The 20,744-nt window shown below is 34.0% G+C and overlaps 2 protein-coding genes across 2 annotated transcripts; both read left to right on the top strand.

The window, feature by feature from the left end:
* Window positions 1-5,087: 5,087 nt before the first annotated feature.
* Window positions 5,088-9,338, top strand: LOC143191715 (uncharacterized). Its single transcript, XM_076397076.1, has 3 exons — window positions 5,088-5,585; window positions 5,870-6,365; window positions 6,468-9,338. Exons 1-3 carry the CDS (start codon window positions 5,334-5,336, stop codon window positions 7,331-7,333), a joined length of 1,614 nt encoding a protein of 537 aa, XP_076253191.1. The 5' UTR covers window positions 5,088-5,333; the 3' UTR covers window positions 7,334-9,338.
* Window positions 9,339-15,257: 5,919 nt separating this feature from the next.
* On the top strand, window positions 15,258-19,508 carry LOC143191714 (uncharacterized). Its single transcript, XM_076397074.1, has 3 exons — window positions 15,258-15,755; window positions 16,040-16,535; window positions 16,638-19,508. Exons 1-3 carry the CDS (start codon window positions 15,504-15,506, stop codon window positions 17,501-17,503), a joined length of 1,614 nt encoding a protein of 537 aa, XP_076253189.1. The 5' UTR covers window positions 15,258-15,503; the 3' UTR covers window positions 17,504-19,508.
* The last annotated feature ends 1,236 nt before the right edge of the window (window positions 19,509-20,744 follow it).

The following is a 20,744-nucleotide window of genomic DNA, read 5'->3' as shown; positions in this document are numbered from 1 at the left end:
TTAAATATTTTTGTCTTTTTGTCTCTGGCTATTATGCATTATAATATAATAAAATTGTTTCTCCTTTGACATTGTGTTGGTTTGTAGTTTTATTGCACCCTAAAACACAATTGCCCCGCCCCTTTTGTTTAGTATTTAAGTCACGGTTTACTTAAATTCATCCATAGTTTTGTTAGTTACCGCAACACATCTACAACTGCACTGTATTCTTATTTTTATAGTTCAACATGAGTTTTAATAATAGCACCCAGTTTAGCTTTAACTCTGGCACAGATAATAGTGCTACATCACCAAATATTGAAATAGAAAACAAATTTCCCGATAGGATCAAACTCACCGCTCTCAGAAGACTACCCGCACTGTATGCCTCGCATCATCAGAGTGCACAACTAAACATATCAACAACAAATGACAGTCAGGTGGGCAATCAAATAAAGATCGACATGGAAAGGGAAGTAGCATATAATACTAAAGAGTCCTGTGGGTTTTCCGGAATTGAAGGATTAGTATATAAGCCCAAGGGCCATGAAATTTATCGAACATCTGAGCAAATACAAGAGAGCTCTGATAGTGAAACCGACGATAGTGTCGATGAGGATATATACAATGATATGTTGTGTTCGTATAATATGCCAGATTTGTTGGAACCTTTAAGTTCTGACGAAGAAGTTGATGATATGATATCTTTAATGGAAGATAAATGCTTAATTTAGCTAAATATAGATTGAATATTATGTATGACTATAAAAATATAACAGGTTTATTATCTTGTATATTTTTGTTTTTTTGTCTTTGGCTATTAGGCATTATAATATAATAAAATGGTTTCTCCTTTGACATTGTGTTGGTTTGTAGTTTTATTGCACCCTAAAACACAATTGCCCCGCCCCTTTTGTTTAGTATTTAAGTTACAATTTACTTAAATTCATCCATAGTTTTGTTAGTTACCGCAACGCATTTACAACTGCACTATATTCTTATTTTTATAGTTCAACATGAGTTTTAATAATAGCACCCAGTTTAGTTTTAACTCTGGCACAGATAATGATGCTACATCAACATATATTGAAATAGAAAACAAATTTCCCGATAGGATCAAACTCACCGCTCTCAGAAGACTACCCGCACTGTATGCCTCGCATCATCAGAGTGCACAACTAAACATATCAACAACAAATGACAGTCAGGTGGGCAATCAAATAAAGATCGACATGGAATGGGAAGTAGCATATAATACTAAAGAGTCCTGTGAGTTTTCCGGAATTGAAGGATTAGTATATAAGTCCAAGGGCCATGAAATTTATCGAACATCTGAGCAAATACAAGAGGGTTCTGATAGTGAAACCGACGATAGTGTCGATGAGGATATATACAATGATATGTTGTATTCGTATAACATGCCAGATTTGTTGGAACCTTTAAGTTCTAACGAAGAAGTTGATGATATAATATCTTTAATGGAAGACAAATGCTTATTTTAGCTAAATATAGATTGTATATTATGTATGACTATAAAAAATATAACAGGTTTATTATCTTGTATATTTTTGTCTTTTTGTCTTTGGCTATTAGGCATTATAATATAATAAAATTGTTTCTCCTTTGACATTGTGTTGGTTTGTAGTTTTATTGCACCCTAAAACACAATTGCCCCGCCCCTTTTGTTTAGTATTTAAGTCACGGTTTACTTGAATTCATCCACAGTTTTGTTAGTTACCGCAACGCATTCACAACTACACTATATTCTTATTTTTATAGTTCAACATGAGTTTTAATAATAGCACCCAGTTTAGTTTTAACTCTGGCACAGATAATGATGCCACATCACCAAATATTGAAATAGAAAACAAATTTCCCGATAGGATCAAACTCACCGCTCTCAGAAGTATACCCTCACTGTACGCTTCGTATCACCAGAGTGCACAACTAAATATATCAACAACAAATGACAGTCAGGTGGGCAATCAAATAAAGACCGACATGGAATGGGAAGCAGAATATAATACTAAAGTGTCCTGTGGGTTTTCCGGAATTGAAGGATTAGTATATAAGCCCAAGGGCCATGAAATTTATCGAACATCTGAGCAAATACAAGAGAGCTCTGATAGTGAAATCGACGCTACTGTCGATGAGGATATATACAATGATATGTTGTGTTCGTATAAAATGCCAGATTTGTTGGAACCTTTAAGTTCTGACGAAGAAGTTGATGATATGATATCTTTAATGGAAGATAAATGCTTAATTTAGCTAAATATAGATTGTATATTATGTATGACTATAAAAATATAACAGGTTTATTATCTTGTATATTTTTGTTTTTTTGTCTTTGGTTATTATGCATTATAATATAATAAAATGGTTTCTCCTTTGACATTGTGTTGGTTTGTAGTTTTATTGCACTATAAAACACAATTGCCCCGCCCCTTTTGTTTAGTATTTAAGTCACGGTTTACTTGAATTCATCCACAGTTTTGTTAGTTACCGCAACGCATTCACAACTACACTATATTCTTATTTTTATAGTTCAACATGAGTTTTAATAATAGCACCCAGTTTAGTTTTAACTCAGGCACAGATAATGATGCTACATCAACAAATATTGAAATAGAAAACAAATTTCCCGATAGGATCAAACTCACCGCTCTCAGAAGACTACCCGCACTGTATGCCTCGCATCATCAGAGTGCACAACTAAACATATCAACAACAAATGACAGTCAGGTGGGCAATCAAATAAAGATCGACATGGAATGGGAAGTAGCATATAATACTAAGGAGTCCTGTGAGTTTTCCGGAATTGAAGGATTAGTATATAAGCCCAAGGGCCATGAAATTTATCGAACATCTGAGCAAATACAAGAGGGTTCTGACAGTGAAACCGACGATAGTGTCGATAAGGATATATGCAATGATATGTTGTGTTCGTATAAATTGCCAGATTTGTTGGAACCTTTAAGTTCTGACGAAGAAGTTGATGATATGATATCTTTAATGGAAGATAAATGCTTAATTTAGCTAAATATAGATTGTATATTATGTATGACTATAAAAATATAACAGGTTTATTATCTTGTATATTTTTGTTTTTTTGTCTTTGGCTATTAGGCATTATAATATAATAAAATGGTTTCTCCTTTGACATTGTGTTGGTTTGTAGTTTTATTGCACCCTAAAACACTATTGCCCCGCCCCTTTTGTTTAGTATTTAAGTCACGGTTTACTTAAATTCATCCATAGTTTTGTTAGTTACCGCAACGCATTTACAACTGCACTGTATTCTTATTTTTATAGTTCAACATGAATTTTAATAATAGCACCCAGTTTAGCTTTAACTCTGGCACAGATAATGATGCTACATCACCAAATATTGAAATAGAAAACAAATTTCCCGATAGGATCAAACTCACCGCTCTCAGAAGACTACCCGCACTGTATGCCTCGCATCATCAGAGTGCACAACTAAACATATCAACAACAAATGACAGTCAGGTGGGCAATCAAATAGAGATCGACATGGAAAGGGAAGTAGCATATAATACTAAAGAGTCCTGTTAGTTTTCCGGAATTGAAGGATTAGTATATAAGTCCAAGGGCCATGAAATTTATCGAACATCTGAGCAAATACAAGAGGGTTCTGATAGTGAAACCGACGATAGTGTCGATGAGGATATATACAATGATATGTTGTGTTCGTATAAAATGCCAGATTTGTTGGAACCTTTAAGTTCTGACGAAGAAGTTGATGATATGATATCTTTAATGGAAGATAAATGCTTAATTTAGCTAAATATAGATTGTATATTATGTATGACTATAAAAATATAACAGGTTTATTATCTTGTATATTTTTGTTTTTTTGTCTTTGGCTATTAGGCATTATAATATAATAAAATGGTTTCTCCTTTGACATTGTGTTGGTTTGTAGTTTTATTGCACCCTAAAACACTATTGCCCCGCCCCTTTTGTTTAGTATTTAAGTCACGGTTTACTTAAATTCATCTATAGTTTTGTTAGTTACCGCAACGCATTTACAACTGCACTGTATTCTTATTTTTATAGTTCAACATGAATTTTAATAATAGCACCCAGCTTAGCTTTTACTCTGGCACAGATAATGATGCTACATCACCAAATATTGAAATAGAAAACAAATTTCCCGATAGGATCAAACTCACCGCTCTCAGAAGACTACCCGCACTGTATGCCTCGCATCATCAGAGTGCACAACTAAACATATCAACAACAAATGACAGTCAGGTGGGCAATCAAATAAAGATCGACATAGAATGGGAAGTAGCATATAATACTAAAGAGTCCTGTGAGTTTTCCGGAATTGAAGGATTAGTATATAAGCCCAAGGGCCATGAAATTTATCGAACATCTGAGCAAATACAAGAGGGTTCTGATAGTGAAACCGACGATAGTGTCGATGAGGATATATACAATGATATGTTGTGTTCGTATAAAATGCCAGATTTGTTGGAACCTTTAAGTTCTGACGAAGAAGTTGATGATATGATATCTTTAATGGAAGATAAATGCTTAATTTAGCTAAATATAGATTGTATATTATGTATGACTATAAAAATATAACAGGTTTATTATCTTGTATATTTTTGTTTTTTTGTCTTTGGCTATTAGGCATTATCTTATATATAAAAATGAATCGCAAAATATGTTCCTAAGCGCATAACTCAACAACGCCTGGACCAATTTGGCCAAATCTTTTTTTAAAATGTTCGTTGAAGTTCAGGGATGGTTTTTACGGCGAGAAAAATTAGAATTATTGCTGGAAAAACCCTAAAAATAGCCCTTTTTGTTTGAATTTGTTTCGTGTATCAGTTGACAATTCATCTGTCATCTGTCAAAAGTCATCTGTAACAGACAACTTTTTTTTTTTAAATTTGATATGACTTGAACTCAAATCCTTTTAATCCGTACGAATTGTTTTATTTATTTAAAATTTTTTATTTGTTTAAAATTTAATTCAAATTTTAAATAAATAAAACAATTTGTACGGCTTAAAAGGATTTGAGTTCAAGTCATATCAAATTAAAAAAAAAAGTTGTCTGTTACAGATGACTTTTGACAGATGACAGATGAATTGTCAAGTGATACACGAAACAAATTCGTATATCGTGTTTTGTGCAGAGTGTTTAGTTAGTTAGTGTTTGTTTAGTTCGTGATTAGTGAAAAAATAATTTATATTTGATTCGCGTGAAGCGCGAGCGCGACATTCAACTAATAATCGCGCAAGTTTGAATCCAGCTGCTTTCAGTTACGATGTGTCAATTGACTACAGTAACTACCAATGTGTTGTTATTGGTTCTATGAACTTGGTTTGCTCACACTGTATGGCATTAAAATACAAAAACGATGCCAATGGATTGTGTTGCGCAAATGGTAAAGTGAAATTGATACAATTGGATCCACCACCAGAACCATTGTACTCATTGGTTTCAGGAATAGGAACAGATTCTATACACTTTTTGACACATATTCAACAATATAACAATTGCTTTCAAATGACTTCATTTGGGGCAACAAATGCAGTTCGGGAAAATTTTATGCCAACTTTCAAGGTATGTATTATAGCAGTTACTCATAATTATTTTAGCGAACAAAATTTTCTGTCACCAAAGTTAAGATGTGTTACTAATCTTCAATTTCTTAATCATTACGAAATATATCACTTAGTCATCATATTATATGGTGATTCAGTTTCAGTGACACTTTTATTATATTTTATATTTGATAGATATTAGTTAAAACTAAATATATACTTTTTAAGATCAAATATTATTTAAGTTTGATCATTGACAATCCATTAATTTATACCACACCATAATATTTTTTTTATTTACAGATACAAGGGCAAATATATCACAGAGCAGGTTCACTGTTACCAGTGTCAGATAGCGACAACAAATTCCTGCAAATTTATTTTATGGGCAATTCACCACAAGAAATTGATCTGCGTTGTGCACATAACAATTTAGTAAAAAGGTCTATTGTAGAACAATTACAAACTTTATTTCATCAACACAATCAATTGATTATATTGTTTAAAACTGCCCTGGATCTGATGCCATCCGATAATCACAAAATTGTAATCAGAGCTGATAAAACACCTGCAGGTCAACATACAAGACGTTTTAATGCACCAACTATTGATGAAGTTGCTATCGTTGTAGTTGGAGAAAACTTGGAATCCCGTGATATTGTTTTACATCGTCGGAATTTTCAATTACAACCTATAAAGGAAACACACCGCTCATATGATGCACTGCAATATCCCATTATATTTTGGCAAGGTGAAGATGGCTACGATTTATCAATAAAAATGATAAATCCCATTACAGGTAACTAAAATATTAGTTTAGCTATGGCGATAATATCTCAGTCACTATATTATGTATTTTAATTTTATATTTGAATGTTATTAAAACAAAATCTGTTTACAGGTTCTGAAACCAACAAAAAAGTCAGTTCAATGAACTATTATTCATACCGCCTAATGATTCGGGAAAATGCAGATAATCACATATTGAAATGTCGGCGATTATATCACAAATATGTTGATGACATGTATGTTAAAATTGAAACGGAGAGATTAACATTCATCAGGTTGAATCAAACCAAACTCCGATCTGAAGAGTATATTCACCTTCGAGATGCGATTAATACTGATGGAAATGCACAGAATGTCGGTCGGATGACTATTCTTCCAGCAACATACATCGGAAGCCCTCGGCATATGCACGAATATGCTCAAGATGCCATGTCGTATGTTCGTCATTATGGTACAGCAGATTTGTTCATCACATTTACATTCAATCCGCAATGGATAGAAATTAAGCAGGAGTTATTACCTGGGAAATCATCCATTGATCGTCATGATATTACAGCCAGAGTCTTTAGACAAAAGTTGAAATCTTTAATGAATTTCATCGTAAAACATAATGTGTTTGGTGAGACACGCTGCTGGATGTATTCTGTGGAGTGGCAGAAACGAGGATTGCCACATGCACACATTTTGATTTGGTTGGTTGAAAAGATAAGGCCAAATGAAGTTGATGCAGTGATATCAGCTGAAATCCCTAATGTACAAGTAGATCCTGGATTGCATGAGATAGTTATCAAAAACATGATACATGGTCCCTGTGGAACTCTTAATCAAAATTCACCGTGTATGATGGATGGTAAATGTTCAAAACGATATCCACGGACATTAATATCGGAAACAATTACTGGTAATGACGGTTATCCATTGTATCGTCGCAGATCGACAGCAGACAATGGAAAATCAACAATTGTCAAATTAAATTAACAAGATATTGAAATAGATAATCGTTGGATTGTTCCATATTCACCTATTTTATCAAAGACATTCAAAGCACACATCAACGTTGAATCTTGCCATTCAGTGAAATCGATTAAATACATTTGCAAATATGTAACCAAAGGGAGTGATATGGCTGTGATTGGAATTGGTGCAGAGAATTCTAATGATGAAGTTACCCAATACCAAATGGGCCGCTATGTCAGTAGTAATGAAGCAGTTTGGCGAATATTTTCTTTTCCTATTCATGAGAGACACCCTTCTGTTGTTCACTTAGCTGTGCATTTAGAAAATGGACAAAGAGTGTATTTTACAGCACAGAACGCAGTACAAAGAGCTGCTCAGCCACCATCTACTACATTAACCAGTTTTTTTGAGACATGCCAAAACGATGATTTCGCACAAACATTGCTATATTCTGAAATGCCAAAATATTATACCTGGAATCAATCCTCAAGGAGATTTATACGACGGAAACAAGGAAAACCAGTTCCAGGATATACAGATGTATATTCCACCGATGCGATTGGCCGGATTTATTCAGTACATCCAAGCAATGATGAATGTTTTTATTTACGACTGCTATTAGTCAATGTACGTGGCCCAACATCATTCCAACAGTTACGAACTGTTGATGGTGAATTGTGTGGATCCTACAGAGAAGCCTGTCAACGTTTGCAATTGCTTGAAAATGACGCTCATTGGGATCAAACTCTCAATGATGCTGTAATATCATCACACACTCATCAAATACGAACATTGTTTTCTATAATCATATCTACATGCTTCCCATCAAACCCAATTGATTTGTGGATGAAGTACAAAGATTATATGTGTGATGATATTTTGTATCAAATACGGAATAGAATGGGAAATCCAAATATACAAATCAGTGAAGAAATTTACAATGAAGCATTGATTTCAATTGAGGACATGTGCTTGATAATGTCAAACAAACTATTAATTCAATTAGGCCTGACCGCGCCCAATCGTCCAATGCATGACGCTTTTAACCAAGAGTTGCATCGAGAAAGACTGTATGATCTCAACGCTTTGAAAGAATAAATTCAAACAAATCTTCCACTGTTAAATGAACAACAGAAGTATGTATTTGAAACTCTTATGAAAGTAACAAATGATGAAACTGGAGGGATTTATTTCTTAGATGCACCTGGTGGTACAGGAAAAACTTTTTTTATTTCATTAATATTAGCAACAATTCGCTCACAAAATAAAATTGCACTTGCACTCGCTTCGTCGGGAATCGCAGCAACTTTGCTTGAAGGTGGTCGAACAGCCCATTCAGCACTAAAATTGCCATTAAATATGCAAAGCAATGAAACTCCAACCTGCAACGTTTCGAAGAACTCTGCAATGGCAAAGGTTTTGCAGCAATGTAAATTGATTGTTTGGGATGAATGCACGATGGCACATAAAAAATCTTTGGAGGCTTTAGACAGAACCTTAAAAGATCTACGTAGCAATAATAACCGATTTGGTGGTGCAATGATTTTATTAGCAGGAGATTTTCGTCAAACATTGCCAGTGATTCCACGATCAACGCCAGCTGATGAACTCAATGCATGTCTAAAGTCCTCCAATTTGTGGAAACATGTTAAAGTACTTCATTTAAGCAAGAATATGCGTGTCGAGTTGCAAAATGACCAATCTGGAAACATATTCTCTAAACAACTCATTGACATTGGTAATGGCAAATTTCCTATAGACATGTTGACGGCTTGCTTTTGCTATGACTATAAACAAGTCCCAGGGGCAATCATTAAGTGTTTGTGGTATTAATCTAGAAAACCCATGTTTCTCACATGGTCAATTGTATGTTGCCTGTTCCCGTGTTGGAAAACCATCAGATTTGTTTATCTATGCGCCAGGTAATCAAACAAAAAACATCGTATACCACAAAGCAATATAATGATAATAATAATAATAATTATGATTCACATGATTAACAATAAAGCGATTACTTACTTTTCAATCCTTATATATGTTTTATTTAATTATTTTTTATTCACAACGCCCTATCACCAGGGTGATGGTTCTGTTCAGGAGAATTTTTTAAAATACGTAGGCACAAAAACTGCCACATTACAAATCTTTTTGACAGGACGAAGTCTGTCGGGTCAGCTAGTAATATAATAAAATGGTTTCTCCTTTGACATTGTGTTGGTTTGTAGTTTTATTGCACCCTAAAACACTATTGCCCCGCCCCTTTTGTTTAGTATTTAAGTCACGGTTTACTTAAATTCATCCATAGTTTTGTTAGTTACCGCAACGCATTTACAACTGCACTGTATTCTTATTTTTATAGTTCAACATGAATTTTAATAATAGCACCCAGTTTAGCTTTAACTCTGGCACAGATAATGATGCTACATCACCAAATATTGAAATAGAAAACAAATTTCCCGATAGGATCAAACTCACCGCTCTCAGAAGACTACCCGCACTGTATGCCTCGCATCATCAGAGTGCACAACTAAACATATCAACAACAAATGACAGTCAGGTGGGCAATCAAATAAAGATCGACATGGAATGGGAAGTAGCATATAATACTAAAGAGTCCTGTGAGTTTTCCGGAATTGAAGGATTAGTATATAAGTCCAAGGGCCATGAAATTTATCGAACATCTGAGCAAATACAAGAGGGTTCTGATAGTGAAACCGACGATAGTGTGGATGAGGATATATACAATGATATGTTGTGTTCGTATAAAATGCCAGATTTGTTGGAACCTTTAAGTTCTGACGAAGAAGTTGATGATATGATATCTTTAATGGAAGATAAATGCTTAATTTAGCTAAATATAGATTGTATATTATGTATGACTATAAAAATATAACAGGTTTATTATCTTGTATATTTTTGTTTTTTTGTCTTTGGCTATTAGGCATTATAATATAATAAAATGGTTTCTCCTTTGACATTGTGTTGGTTTGTAGTTTTATTGCACCCTAAAACACAATTGCCCCGCCCCTTTTGTTTAGTATTTAAGTTACAATTTACTTAAATTCATCCATAGTTTTGTTAGTTACCGCAACGCATTTACAACTGCACTATATTCTTATTTTTATAGTTCAACATGAGTTTTAATAATAGCACCCAGTTTAGTTTTAACTCTGGCACAGATAATGATGCTACATCAACATATATTGAAATAGAAAACAAATTTCCCGATAGGATCAAACTCACCGCTCTCAGAAGACTACCCGCACTGTATGCCTCGCATCATCAGAGTGCACAACTAAACATATCAACAACAAATGACAGTCAGGTGGGCAATCAAATAAAGACCGACATGGAATGGGAAGCAGAATATAATACTAAAGAGTCCTGTGGGTTTTCCGGAATTGAAGGATTAGTATATAAGCCCAAGGGCCATGAAATTTATCGAACATCTGAGCAAATACAAGAGAGCTCTGATAGTGAAACCGACGATAGTGTCGATGAGGATATATACAATGATATGTTGTGTTCGTATAAAATGCCAGATTTGTTGGAACCTTTAAGTTCTGACGAAGAAGTTGATGATATGATATCTTTAATGGAAGATAAATGCTTAATTTAGCTAAATATAGATTGTATATTATGTATGACTATAAAAAATATAACAGGTTTATTATCTTAAATATTTTTGTCTTTTTGTCTCTGGCTATTATGCATTATAATATAATAAAATGTTTTCTCCTTTGACATTGTGTTAGTTTGTAGTTTTATTGCACCCTAAAACACAATTGCCCCGCCCCTTTTGTTTAGTATTTAAGTCACGGTTTACTTAAATTCATCCATAGTTTTGTTAGTTACCGCAACGCATCTACAACTGCACTGTATTCTTATTTTCTGGCACAGATAATGATGCTACATCACCAAATATTGAAATAGAAAACAAATTTCCCGATAGGATCAAACTCACCGCTCTCAGAAGACTACCCGCACTGTATGCCTCGCATCATCAGAGTGCACAACTAAACATATCAACAACAAATGACAGTCAGGTGGGCAATCAAATAAAGATCGACATGGAAAGGGAAGTAGCATATAATACTAAAGAGTCCTGTGGGTTTTCCGGAATTGAAGGATTAGTATATAAGCCCAAGGGCCATGAAATTTATCGAACATCTGAGCAAATACAAGAGAGCTCTGATAGTGAAACCGACGATAGTGTCGATGAGGATATATACAATGATATGTTGTGTTCGTATAAAATGCCAGATTTGTTGGAACCTTTAAGTTCTGACGAAGAAGTTGATGATATGATATCTTTAATGGAAGATAAATGCTTAATTTAGCTAAATATAGATTGTATATTATGTATGACTATAAAAATATAACAGGTTTATTATCTTGTATATTTTTGTTTTTTTGTCTTTGGCTATTAGGCATTATAATATAATAAAATGGTTTCTCCTTTGACATTGTGTTGGTTTGTAGTTTTATTGCACCCTAAAACACTATTGCCCCGCCCCTTTTGTTTAGTATTTAAGTCACGGTTTACTTAAATTCATCCATAGTTTTGTTAGTTACCGCAACGCATTTACAACTGCACTGTATTCTTATTTTTATAGTTCAACATGAATTTTAATAATAGCACCCAGTTTAGCTTTAACTCTGGCACAGATAATGATGCTACATCACCAAATATTGAAATAGAAAACAAATTTCCCGATAGGATCAAACTTACCGCTCTCAGAAGACTACCCGCACTGTATGCCTCGCATCATCAGAGTGCACAACTAAACATATCAACAACAAATGACAGTCAGGTGGGCAATCAAATAAAGATCGACATGGAAAGGGAAGTAGCATATAATACTAAAGAGTCCTGTGGGTTTTCCGGAATTGAAGGATTAGTATATAAGCCCAAGGGCCATGAAATTTATCGAACATCTGAGCAAATACAAGAGAGCTCTGATAGTGAAACCGACGATAGTGTCGATGAGGATATATACAATGATATGTTGTGTTCGTATAAAATGCCAGATTTGTTGGAACCTTTAAGTTCTGACGAAGAAGTTGATGATATGATATCTTTAATGGAAGATAAATGCTTAATTTAGCTAAATATAGATTGTATATTATGTATGACTATAAAAATATAACAGGTTTATTATCTTGTATATTTTTGTTTTTTTGTCTTTGGCTATTAGGCATTATAATATAATAAAATGGTTTCTCCTTTGACATTGTGTTGGTTTGTAGTTTTATTGCACCCTAAAACACTATTGCCCCGCCCCTTTTGTTTAGTATTTAAGTCACGGTTTACTTAAATTCATCCATAGTTTTGTTAGTTACCGCAACGCATTTACAACTGCACTGTATTCTTATTTTTATAGTTCAACATGAATTTTAATAATAGCACCCAGTTTAGCTTTAACTCTGGCACAGATAATGATGCTACATCACCAAATATTGAAATAGAAAACAAATTTCCCGATAGGATCAAACTTACCGCTCTCAGAAGACTACCCGCACTGTATGCCTCGCATCATCAGAGTGCACAACTAAACATATCAACAACAAATGACAGTCAGGTGGGCAATCAAATAAAGATCGACATGGAATGGGAAGTAGCATATAATACTAAAGAGTCCTGTGAGTTTTCCGGAATTGAAGGATTAGTATATAAGCCCAAGGGCCATGAATTTTATCGAACATCTGAGCAAATACAAGAGGGTTCTGATAGTGAAACCGACGATAGTGTCGATGAGGATATATACAATGATATGTTGTGTTCGTATAAAATGCCAGATTTGTTGGAACCTTTAAGTTCTGACGAAGAAGTTGATGATATGATATCTTTAATGGAAGATAAATGCTTAATTTAGCTAAATATAGATTGTATATTATGTATGACTATAAAAATATAACAGGTTTATTATCTTGTATATTTTTGTTTTTTTGTCTTTGGCTATTAGGCATTATAATATAATAAAATGGTTTCTCCTTTGACATTGTGTTGGTTTGTAGTTTTATTGCACCCTAAAACACTATTGCCCCGCCCCTTTTGTTTAGTATTTAAGTCACGGTTTACTTAAATTCATCCATAGTTTTGTTAGTTACCGCAACGCATTTACAACTGCACTGTATTCTTATTTTTATAGTTCAACATGAATTTTAATAATAGCACCCAGTTTAGCTTTAACTCTGGCACAGATAATGATGCTACATCACCAAATATTGAAATAGAAAACAAATTTCCCGATAGGATCAAACTCACCGCTCTCAGAAGACTACCCGCACTGTATGCCTCGCATCATCAGAGTGCACAACTAAACATATCAACAACAAATGACAGTCAGGTGGGCAATCAAATAGAGATCGACATGGAAAGGGAAGTAGCATATAATACTAAAGAGTCCTGTTAGTTTTCCGGAATTGAAGGATTAGTATATAAGTCCAAGGGCCATGAAATTTATCGAACATCTGAGCAAATACAAGAGGGTTCTGATAGTGAAACCGACGATAGTGTCGATGAGGATATATACAATGATATGTTGTGTTCGTATAAAATGCCAGATTTGTTGGAACCTTTAAGTTCTGACGAAGAAGTTGATGATATGATATCTTTAATGGAAGATAAATGCTTAATTTAGCTAAATATAGATTGTATATTATGTATGACTATAAAAATATAACAGGTTTATTATCTTGTATATTTTTGTTTTTTTGTCTTTGGCTATTAGGCATTATAATATAATAAAATGGTTTCTCCTTTGACATTGTGTTGGTTTGTAGTTTTATTGCACCCTAAAACACTATTGCCCCGCCCCTTTTGTTTAGTATTTAAGTCACGGTTTACTTAAATTCATCTATAGTTTTGTTAGTTACCGCAACGCATTTACAACTGCACTGTATTCTTATTTTTATAGTTCAACATGAATTTTAATAATAGCACCCAGCTTAGCTTTTACTCTGGCACAGATAATGATGCTACATCACCAAATAATGAAATAGAAAACAAATTTCCCGATAGGATCAAACTCACCGCTCTCAGAAGACTACCCGCACTGTATGCCTCGCATCATCAGAGTGCACAACTAAACATATCAACAACAAATGACAGTCAGGTGGGCAATCAAATAAAGATCGACATAGAATGGGAAGTAGCATATAATACTAAAGAGTCCTGTGAGTTTTCCGGAATTGAAGGATTAGTATATAAGCCCAAGGGCCATGAAATTTATCGAACATCTGAGCAAATACAAGAGGGTTCTGATAGTGAAACCGACGATAGTGTCGATGAGGATATATACAATGATATGTTGTGTTCGTATAAAATGCCAGATTTGTTGGAACCTTTAAGTTCTGACGAAGAAGTTGATGATATGATATCTTTAATGGAAGATAAATGCTTAATTTAGCTAAATATAGATTGTATATTATGTATGACTATAAAAATATAACAGGTTTATTATCTTGTATATTTTTGTTTTTTTGTCTTTGGCTATTAGGCATTATCTTATATATAAAAATGAATCGCAAAATATGTTCCTAAGCGCATAACTCAACAACGCCTGGACCAATTTGGCCAAATCTTTTTTTAAAATGTTCGTTGAAGTTCAGGGATGGTTTTTACGGCGAGAAAAATTAGAATTATTGCTGGAAAAACCCTAAAAATAGCCCTTTTTGTTTGAATTTGTTTCGTGTATCAGTTGACAATTCATCTGTCATCTGTCAAAAGTCATCTGTAACAGACAACTTTTTTTTTTTAAATTTGATATGACTTGAACTCAAATCCTTTTAATCCGTACGAATTGTTTTATTTATTTAAAATTTTTTATTTGTTTAAAATTTAATTCAAATTTTAAATAAATAAAACAATTTGTACGGCTTAAAAGGATTTGAGTTCAAGTCATATCAAATTAAAAAAAAAAGTTGTCTGTTACAGATGACTTTTGACAGATGACAGATGAATTGTCAAGTGATACACGAAACAAATTCGTATATCGTGTTTTGTGCAGAGTGTTTAGTTAGTTAGTGTTTGTTTAGTTCGTGATTAGTGAAAAAATAATTTATATTTGATTCGCGTGAAGCGCGAGCGCGACATTCAACTAATAATCGCGCAAGTTTGAATCCAGCTGCTTTCAGTTACGATGTGTCAATTGACTACAGTAACTACCAATGTGTTGTTATTGGTTCTATGAACTTGGTTTGCTCACACTGTATGGCATTAAAATACAAAAACGATGCCAATGGATTGTGTTGCGCAAATGGTAAAGTGAAATTGATACAATTGGATCCACCACCAGAACCATTGTACTCATTGGTTTCAGGAATAGGAACAGATTCTATACACTTTTTGACACATATTCAACAATATAACAATTGCTTTCAAATGACTTCATTTGGGGCAACAAATGCAGTTCGGGAAAATTTTATGCCAACTTTCAAGGTATGTATTATAGCAGTTACTCATAATTATTTTAGCGAACAAAATTTTCTGTCACCAAAGTTAAGATGTGTTACTAATCTTCAATTTCTTAATCATTACGAAATATATCACTTAGTCATCATATTATATGGTGATTCAGTTTCAGTGACACTTTTATTATATTTTATATTTGATAGATATTAGTTAAAACTAAATATATACTTTTTAAGATCAAATATTATTTAAGTTTGATCATTGACAATCCATTAATTTATACCACACCATAATATTTTTTTTATTTACAGATACAAGGGCAAATATATCACAGAGCAGGTTCACTGTTACCAGTGTCAGATAGCGACAACAAATTCCTGCAAATTTATTTTATGGGCAATTCACCACAAGAAATTGATCTGCGTTGTGCACATAACAATTTAGTAAAAAGGTCTATTGTAGAACAATTACAAACTTTATTTCATCAACACAATCAATTGATTATATTGTTTAAAACTGCCCTGGATCTGATGCCATCCGATAATCACAAAATTGTAATCAGAGCTGATAAAACACCTGCAGGTCAACATACAAGACGTTTTAATGCACCAACTATTGATGAAGTTGCTATCGTTGTAGTTGGAGAAAACTTGGAATCCCGTGATATTGTTTTACATCGTCGGAATTTTCAATTACAACCTATAAAGGAAACACACCGCTCATATGATGCACTGCAATATCCCATTATATTTTGGCAAGGTGAAGATGGCTACGATTTATCAATAAAAATGATAAATCCCATTACAGGTAACTAAAATATTAGTTTAGCTATGGCGATAATATCTCAGTCACTATATTATGTATTTTAATTTTATATTTGAATGTTATTAAAACAAAATCTGTTTACAGGTTCTGAAACCAACAAAAAAGTCAGTTCAATGAACTATTATTCATACCGCCTAATGATTCGGGAAAATGCAGATAATCACATATTGAAATGTCGGCGATTATATCACAAATATGTTGATGACATGTATGTTAAAATTGAAACGGAGAGATTAACATTCATCAGGTTGAATCAAACCAAACTCCGATCTGAAGAGTATATTCACCTTCGAGATGCGATTAATACTGATGGAAATGCACAGAATGTCGGTCGGATGACTATTCTTCCAGCAACATACATCGGAAGCCCTCGGCATATGCACGAATATGCTCAAGATGCCATGTCGTATGTTCGTCATTATGGTACAGCAGATTTGTTCATCACATTTACATTCAATCCGCAATGGATAGAAATTAAGCAGGAGTTATTACCTGGGAAATCATCCATTGATCGTCATGATATTACAGCCAGAGTCTTTAGACAAAAGTTGAAATCTTTAATGAATTTCATCGTAAAACATAATGTGTTTGGTGAGACACGCTGCTGGATGTATTCTGTGGAGTGGCAGAAACGAGGATTGCCACATGCACACATTTTGATTTGGTTGGTTGAAAAGATAAGGCCAAATGAAGTTGATGCAGTGATATCAGCTGAAATCCCTAATGTACAAGTAGATCCTGGATTGCATGAGGTAGTTATCAAAAACATGATACATGGTCCCTGTGGAACTCTTAATCAAAATTCACCGTGTATGATGGATGGTAAATGTTCAAAACGATATCCACGGACATTAATATCGGAAACAATTACTGGTAATGACGGTTATCCATTGTATCGTCGCAGATCGACAGCAGACAATGGAAAATCAACAATTGTCAAATTAAATTAACAAGATATTGAAATAGATAATCGTTGGATTGTTCCATATTCACCTATTTTATCAAAGACATTCAAAGCACACATCAACGTTGAATCTTGCCATTCAGTGAAATCGATTAAATACATTTGCAAATATGTAACCAAAGGGAGTGATATGGCTGTGATTGGAATTGGTGCAGAGAATTCTAATGATGAAGTTACCCAATACCAAATGGGCCGCTATGTCAGTAGTAATGAAGCAGTTTGGCGAATATTTTCTTTTCCTATTCATGAGAGACACCCTTCTGTTGTTCACTTAGCTGTGCATTTAGAAAATGGACAAAGAGTGTATTTTACAGCACAGAACGCAGTACAAAGAGCTGCTCAGCCACCATCTACTACATTAACCAGTTTTTTTGAGACATGCCAAAACGATGATTTCGCACAAACATTGCTATATTCTGAAATGCCAAAATATTATACCTGGAATCAATCCTCAAGGAGATTTATACGACGGAAACAAGGAAAACCAGTTCCAGGATATACAGATGTATATTCCACCGATGCGATTGGCCGGATTTATTCAGTACATCCAAGCAATGATGAATGTTTTTATTTACGACTGCTATTAGTCAATGTACGTGGCCCAACATCATTCCAACAGTTACGAACTGTTGATGGTGAATTGTGTGGATCCTACAGAGAAGCCTGTCAACGTTTGCAATTGCTTGAAAATGACGCTCATTGGGATCAAACTCTCAATGATGCTGTAATATCATCACACACTCATCAAATACGAACATTGTTTTCTATAATCATATCTACATGCTTCCCATCAAACCCAATTGATTTGTGGATGAAGTACAAAGATTATATGTGTGATGATATTTTGTATCAAATACGGAATAGAATGGGAAATCCAAATATACAAATCAGTGAAGAAATTTACAATGAAGCATTGATTTCAATTGAGGACATGTGCTTGATAATGTCAAACAAACTATTAATTCAATTAGGCCTGACCGCGCCCAATCGTCCAATGCATGACGCTTTTAACCAAGAGTTGCATCGAGAAAGACTGTATGATCTCAACGCTTTGAAAGAATAAATTCAAACAAATCTTCCACTGTTAAATGAACAACAGAAGTATGTATTTGAAACTCTTATGAAAGTAACAAATGATGAAACTGGAGGGATTTATTTCTTAGATGCACCTGGTGGTACAGGAAAAACTTTTTTTATTTCATTAATATTAGCAACAATTCGCTCACAAAATAAAATTGCACTTGCACTCGCTTCGTCGGGAATCGCAGCAACTTTGCTTGAAGGTGGTCGAACAGCCCATTCAGCACTAAAATTGCCATTAAATATGCAAAGCAATGAAACTCCAACCTGCAACGTTTCGAAGAACTCTGCAATGGCAAAGGTTTTGCAGCAATGTAAATTGATTGTTTGGGATGAATGCACGATGGCACATAAAAAATCTTTGGAGGCTTTAGACAGAACCTTAAAAGATCTACGTAGCAATAATAACCGATTTGGTGGTGCAATGATTTTATTAGCAGGAGATTTTCGTCAAACATTGCCAGTGATTCCACGATCAACGCCAGCTGATGAACTCAATGCATGTCTAAAGTCCTCCAATTTGTGGAAACATGTTAAAGTACTTCATTTAAGCAAGAATATGCGTGTCGAGTTGCAAAATGACCAATCTGGAAACATATTCTCTAAACAACTCATTGACATTGGTAATGGCAAATTTCCTATAGACATGTTGACGGCTTGCTTTTGCTATGACTATAAACAAGTCCCAGGGGCAATCATTAAGTGTTTGTGGTATTAATCTAGAAAACCCATGTTTCTCACATGGTCAATTGTATGTTGCCTGTTCCCGTGTTGGAAAACCATCAGATTTGTTTATCTATGCGCCAGGTAATCAAACAAAAAACATCGTATACCACAAAGCAATATAATGATAATAATAATAATAATTATGATTCACATGATTAACAATAAAGCGATTACTTACTTTTCAATCCTTATATATGTTTTATTTAATTATTTTTTATTCACAACGCCCTATCACCAGGGTGATGGTTCTGTTCAGGAGAATTTTTTAAAATACGTAGGCACAAAAACTGCCACATTACAAATCTTTTTGACAGGACGAAGTCTGTCGGGTCAGCTAGTAATATAATAAAATGGTTTCTCCTTTGACATTGTGTTGGTTTGTAGTTTTATTGCACCCTAAAACACTATTGCCCCGCCCCTTTTGTTTAGTATTTAAGTCACGGTTTACTTAAATTCATCCATAGTTTTGTTAGTTACCGCAACGCATTTACAACTGCACTGTATTCTTATTTTTATAGTTCAACATGAATTTTAATAATAGCACCCAGTTTAGCTTTAACTCTGGCACAGATAATGATGCTACATCACCAAATATTGAAATAGAAAACAAATTTCCCGATAGGATCAAACTCACCGCTCTCAGAAGACTACCCGCACTGTATGCCTCGCATCATCAGAGTGCACAACTAAACATATCAACACCAAATGACAGTCAGGTGGGCAATCAAATAAAGATCGACATGGAATGGGAAGTAGCATATAATACTAAAGAGTCCTGTGAGTTTTCCGGAATTGAAGGATTAGTATATAAGCCCAAGGGCCATGAAATTTATCGAACATCTGAGCAAATACAAGAGGGTTCTGATAGTGAAACCGACGATAGTGTCGATGAGGATATATACAATGATATGTTGTGTTCGTATAAAATGCCAGATTTGTTGGAACCTTTAAGTTCTGACGAAGAAGTTGATGATATGATATCTTTAATGGAAGATAAATGCTTAATTTAGCTAAATATAGATTGTATATTATGTATGACTATAAAAATATAACAGGTTTATTATCTTGTATATTTTTGTTTTTTTGTCTTTGGCTATTAGGCATTATCTTATATATAAAAATGAATCGCAAAATATGTTCCTAAGCGCATAACTCAACAACGCCTGGACCAATTTGGCCAAATCTTTTTTTAAAATGTTCGTTGAAGTTCAGGGATGGTTTTTACGGCGAGAAAAATTAGAATTATTGCTGGAAAAACCCTAAAAATAGCCCTTTTTGTTTGAATTTGTTTCGTGTATCAGTTGACAATTCATCTGTCATCTGTCAAAAGTCATCTGTAACAGACAACTTTTTTTTTTTAAATTTGATATGACTTGAACTCAAATCCTTTTAATCCGTACGAATTGTTTTATTTATTTAAA

The sequence above is a fragment of the Rhynchophorus ferrugineus genome, unplaced genomic scaffold, assembly GCF_030347505.1.
Source record: "Rhynchophorus ferrugineus isolate W39M unplaced genomic scaffold, kcgeb_rfMv2 rfM2, whole genome shotgun sequence".
NCBI classification, from domain to species: domain Eukaryota; kingdom Metazoa; phylum Arthropoda; class Insecta; order Coleoptera; family Curculionidae; genus Rhynchophorus; species Rhynchophorus ferrugineus.
This window is presented reverse-complemented; position numbering and strand designations above follow the sequence as displayed.

Excerpts from the sequence above, each read along its gene's own strand:
- LOC143191714 (XM_076397074.1), top strand. The coding sequence starts at position 15,504 with ATGAACTTGGTTTGCTCACACTGTATGGCATTAAAATACAAAAACGAT. Across the intron at positions 15,756-16,039 it reads ATTTTATGCCAACTTTCAAG|ATACAAGGGCAAATATATCA; the intron begins GTATGTATTATA and ends TTTTATTTACAG. Across the intron at positions 16,536-16,637 it reads AATGATAAATCCCATTACAG|GTTCTGAAACCAACAAAAAA; the intron begins GTAACTAAAATA and ends ATCTGTTTACAG.
- LOC143191715 (XM_076397076.1), top strand. The coding sequence starts at position 5,334 with ATGAACTTGGTTTGCTCACACTGTATGGCATTAAAATACAAAAACGAT. Across the intron at positions 5,586-5,869 it reads ATTTTATGCCAACTTTCAAG|ATACAAGGGCAAATATATCA; the intron begins GTATGTATTATA and ends TTTTATTTACAG. Across the intron at positions 6,366-6,467 it reads AATGATAAATCCCATTACAG|GTTCTGAAACCAACAAAAAA; the intron begins GTAACTAAAATA and ends ATCTGTTTACAG.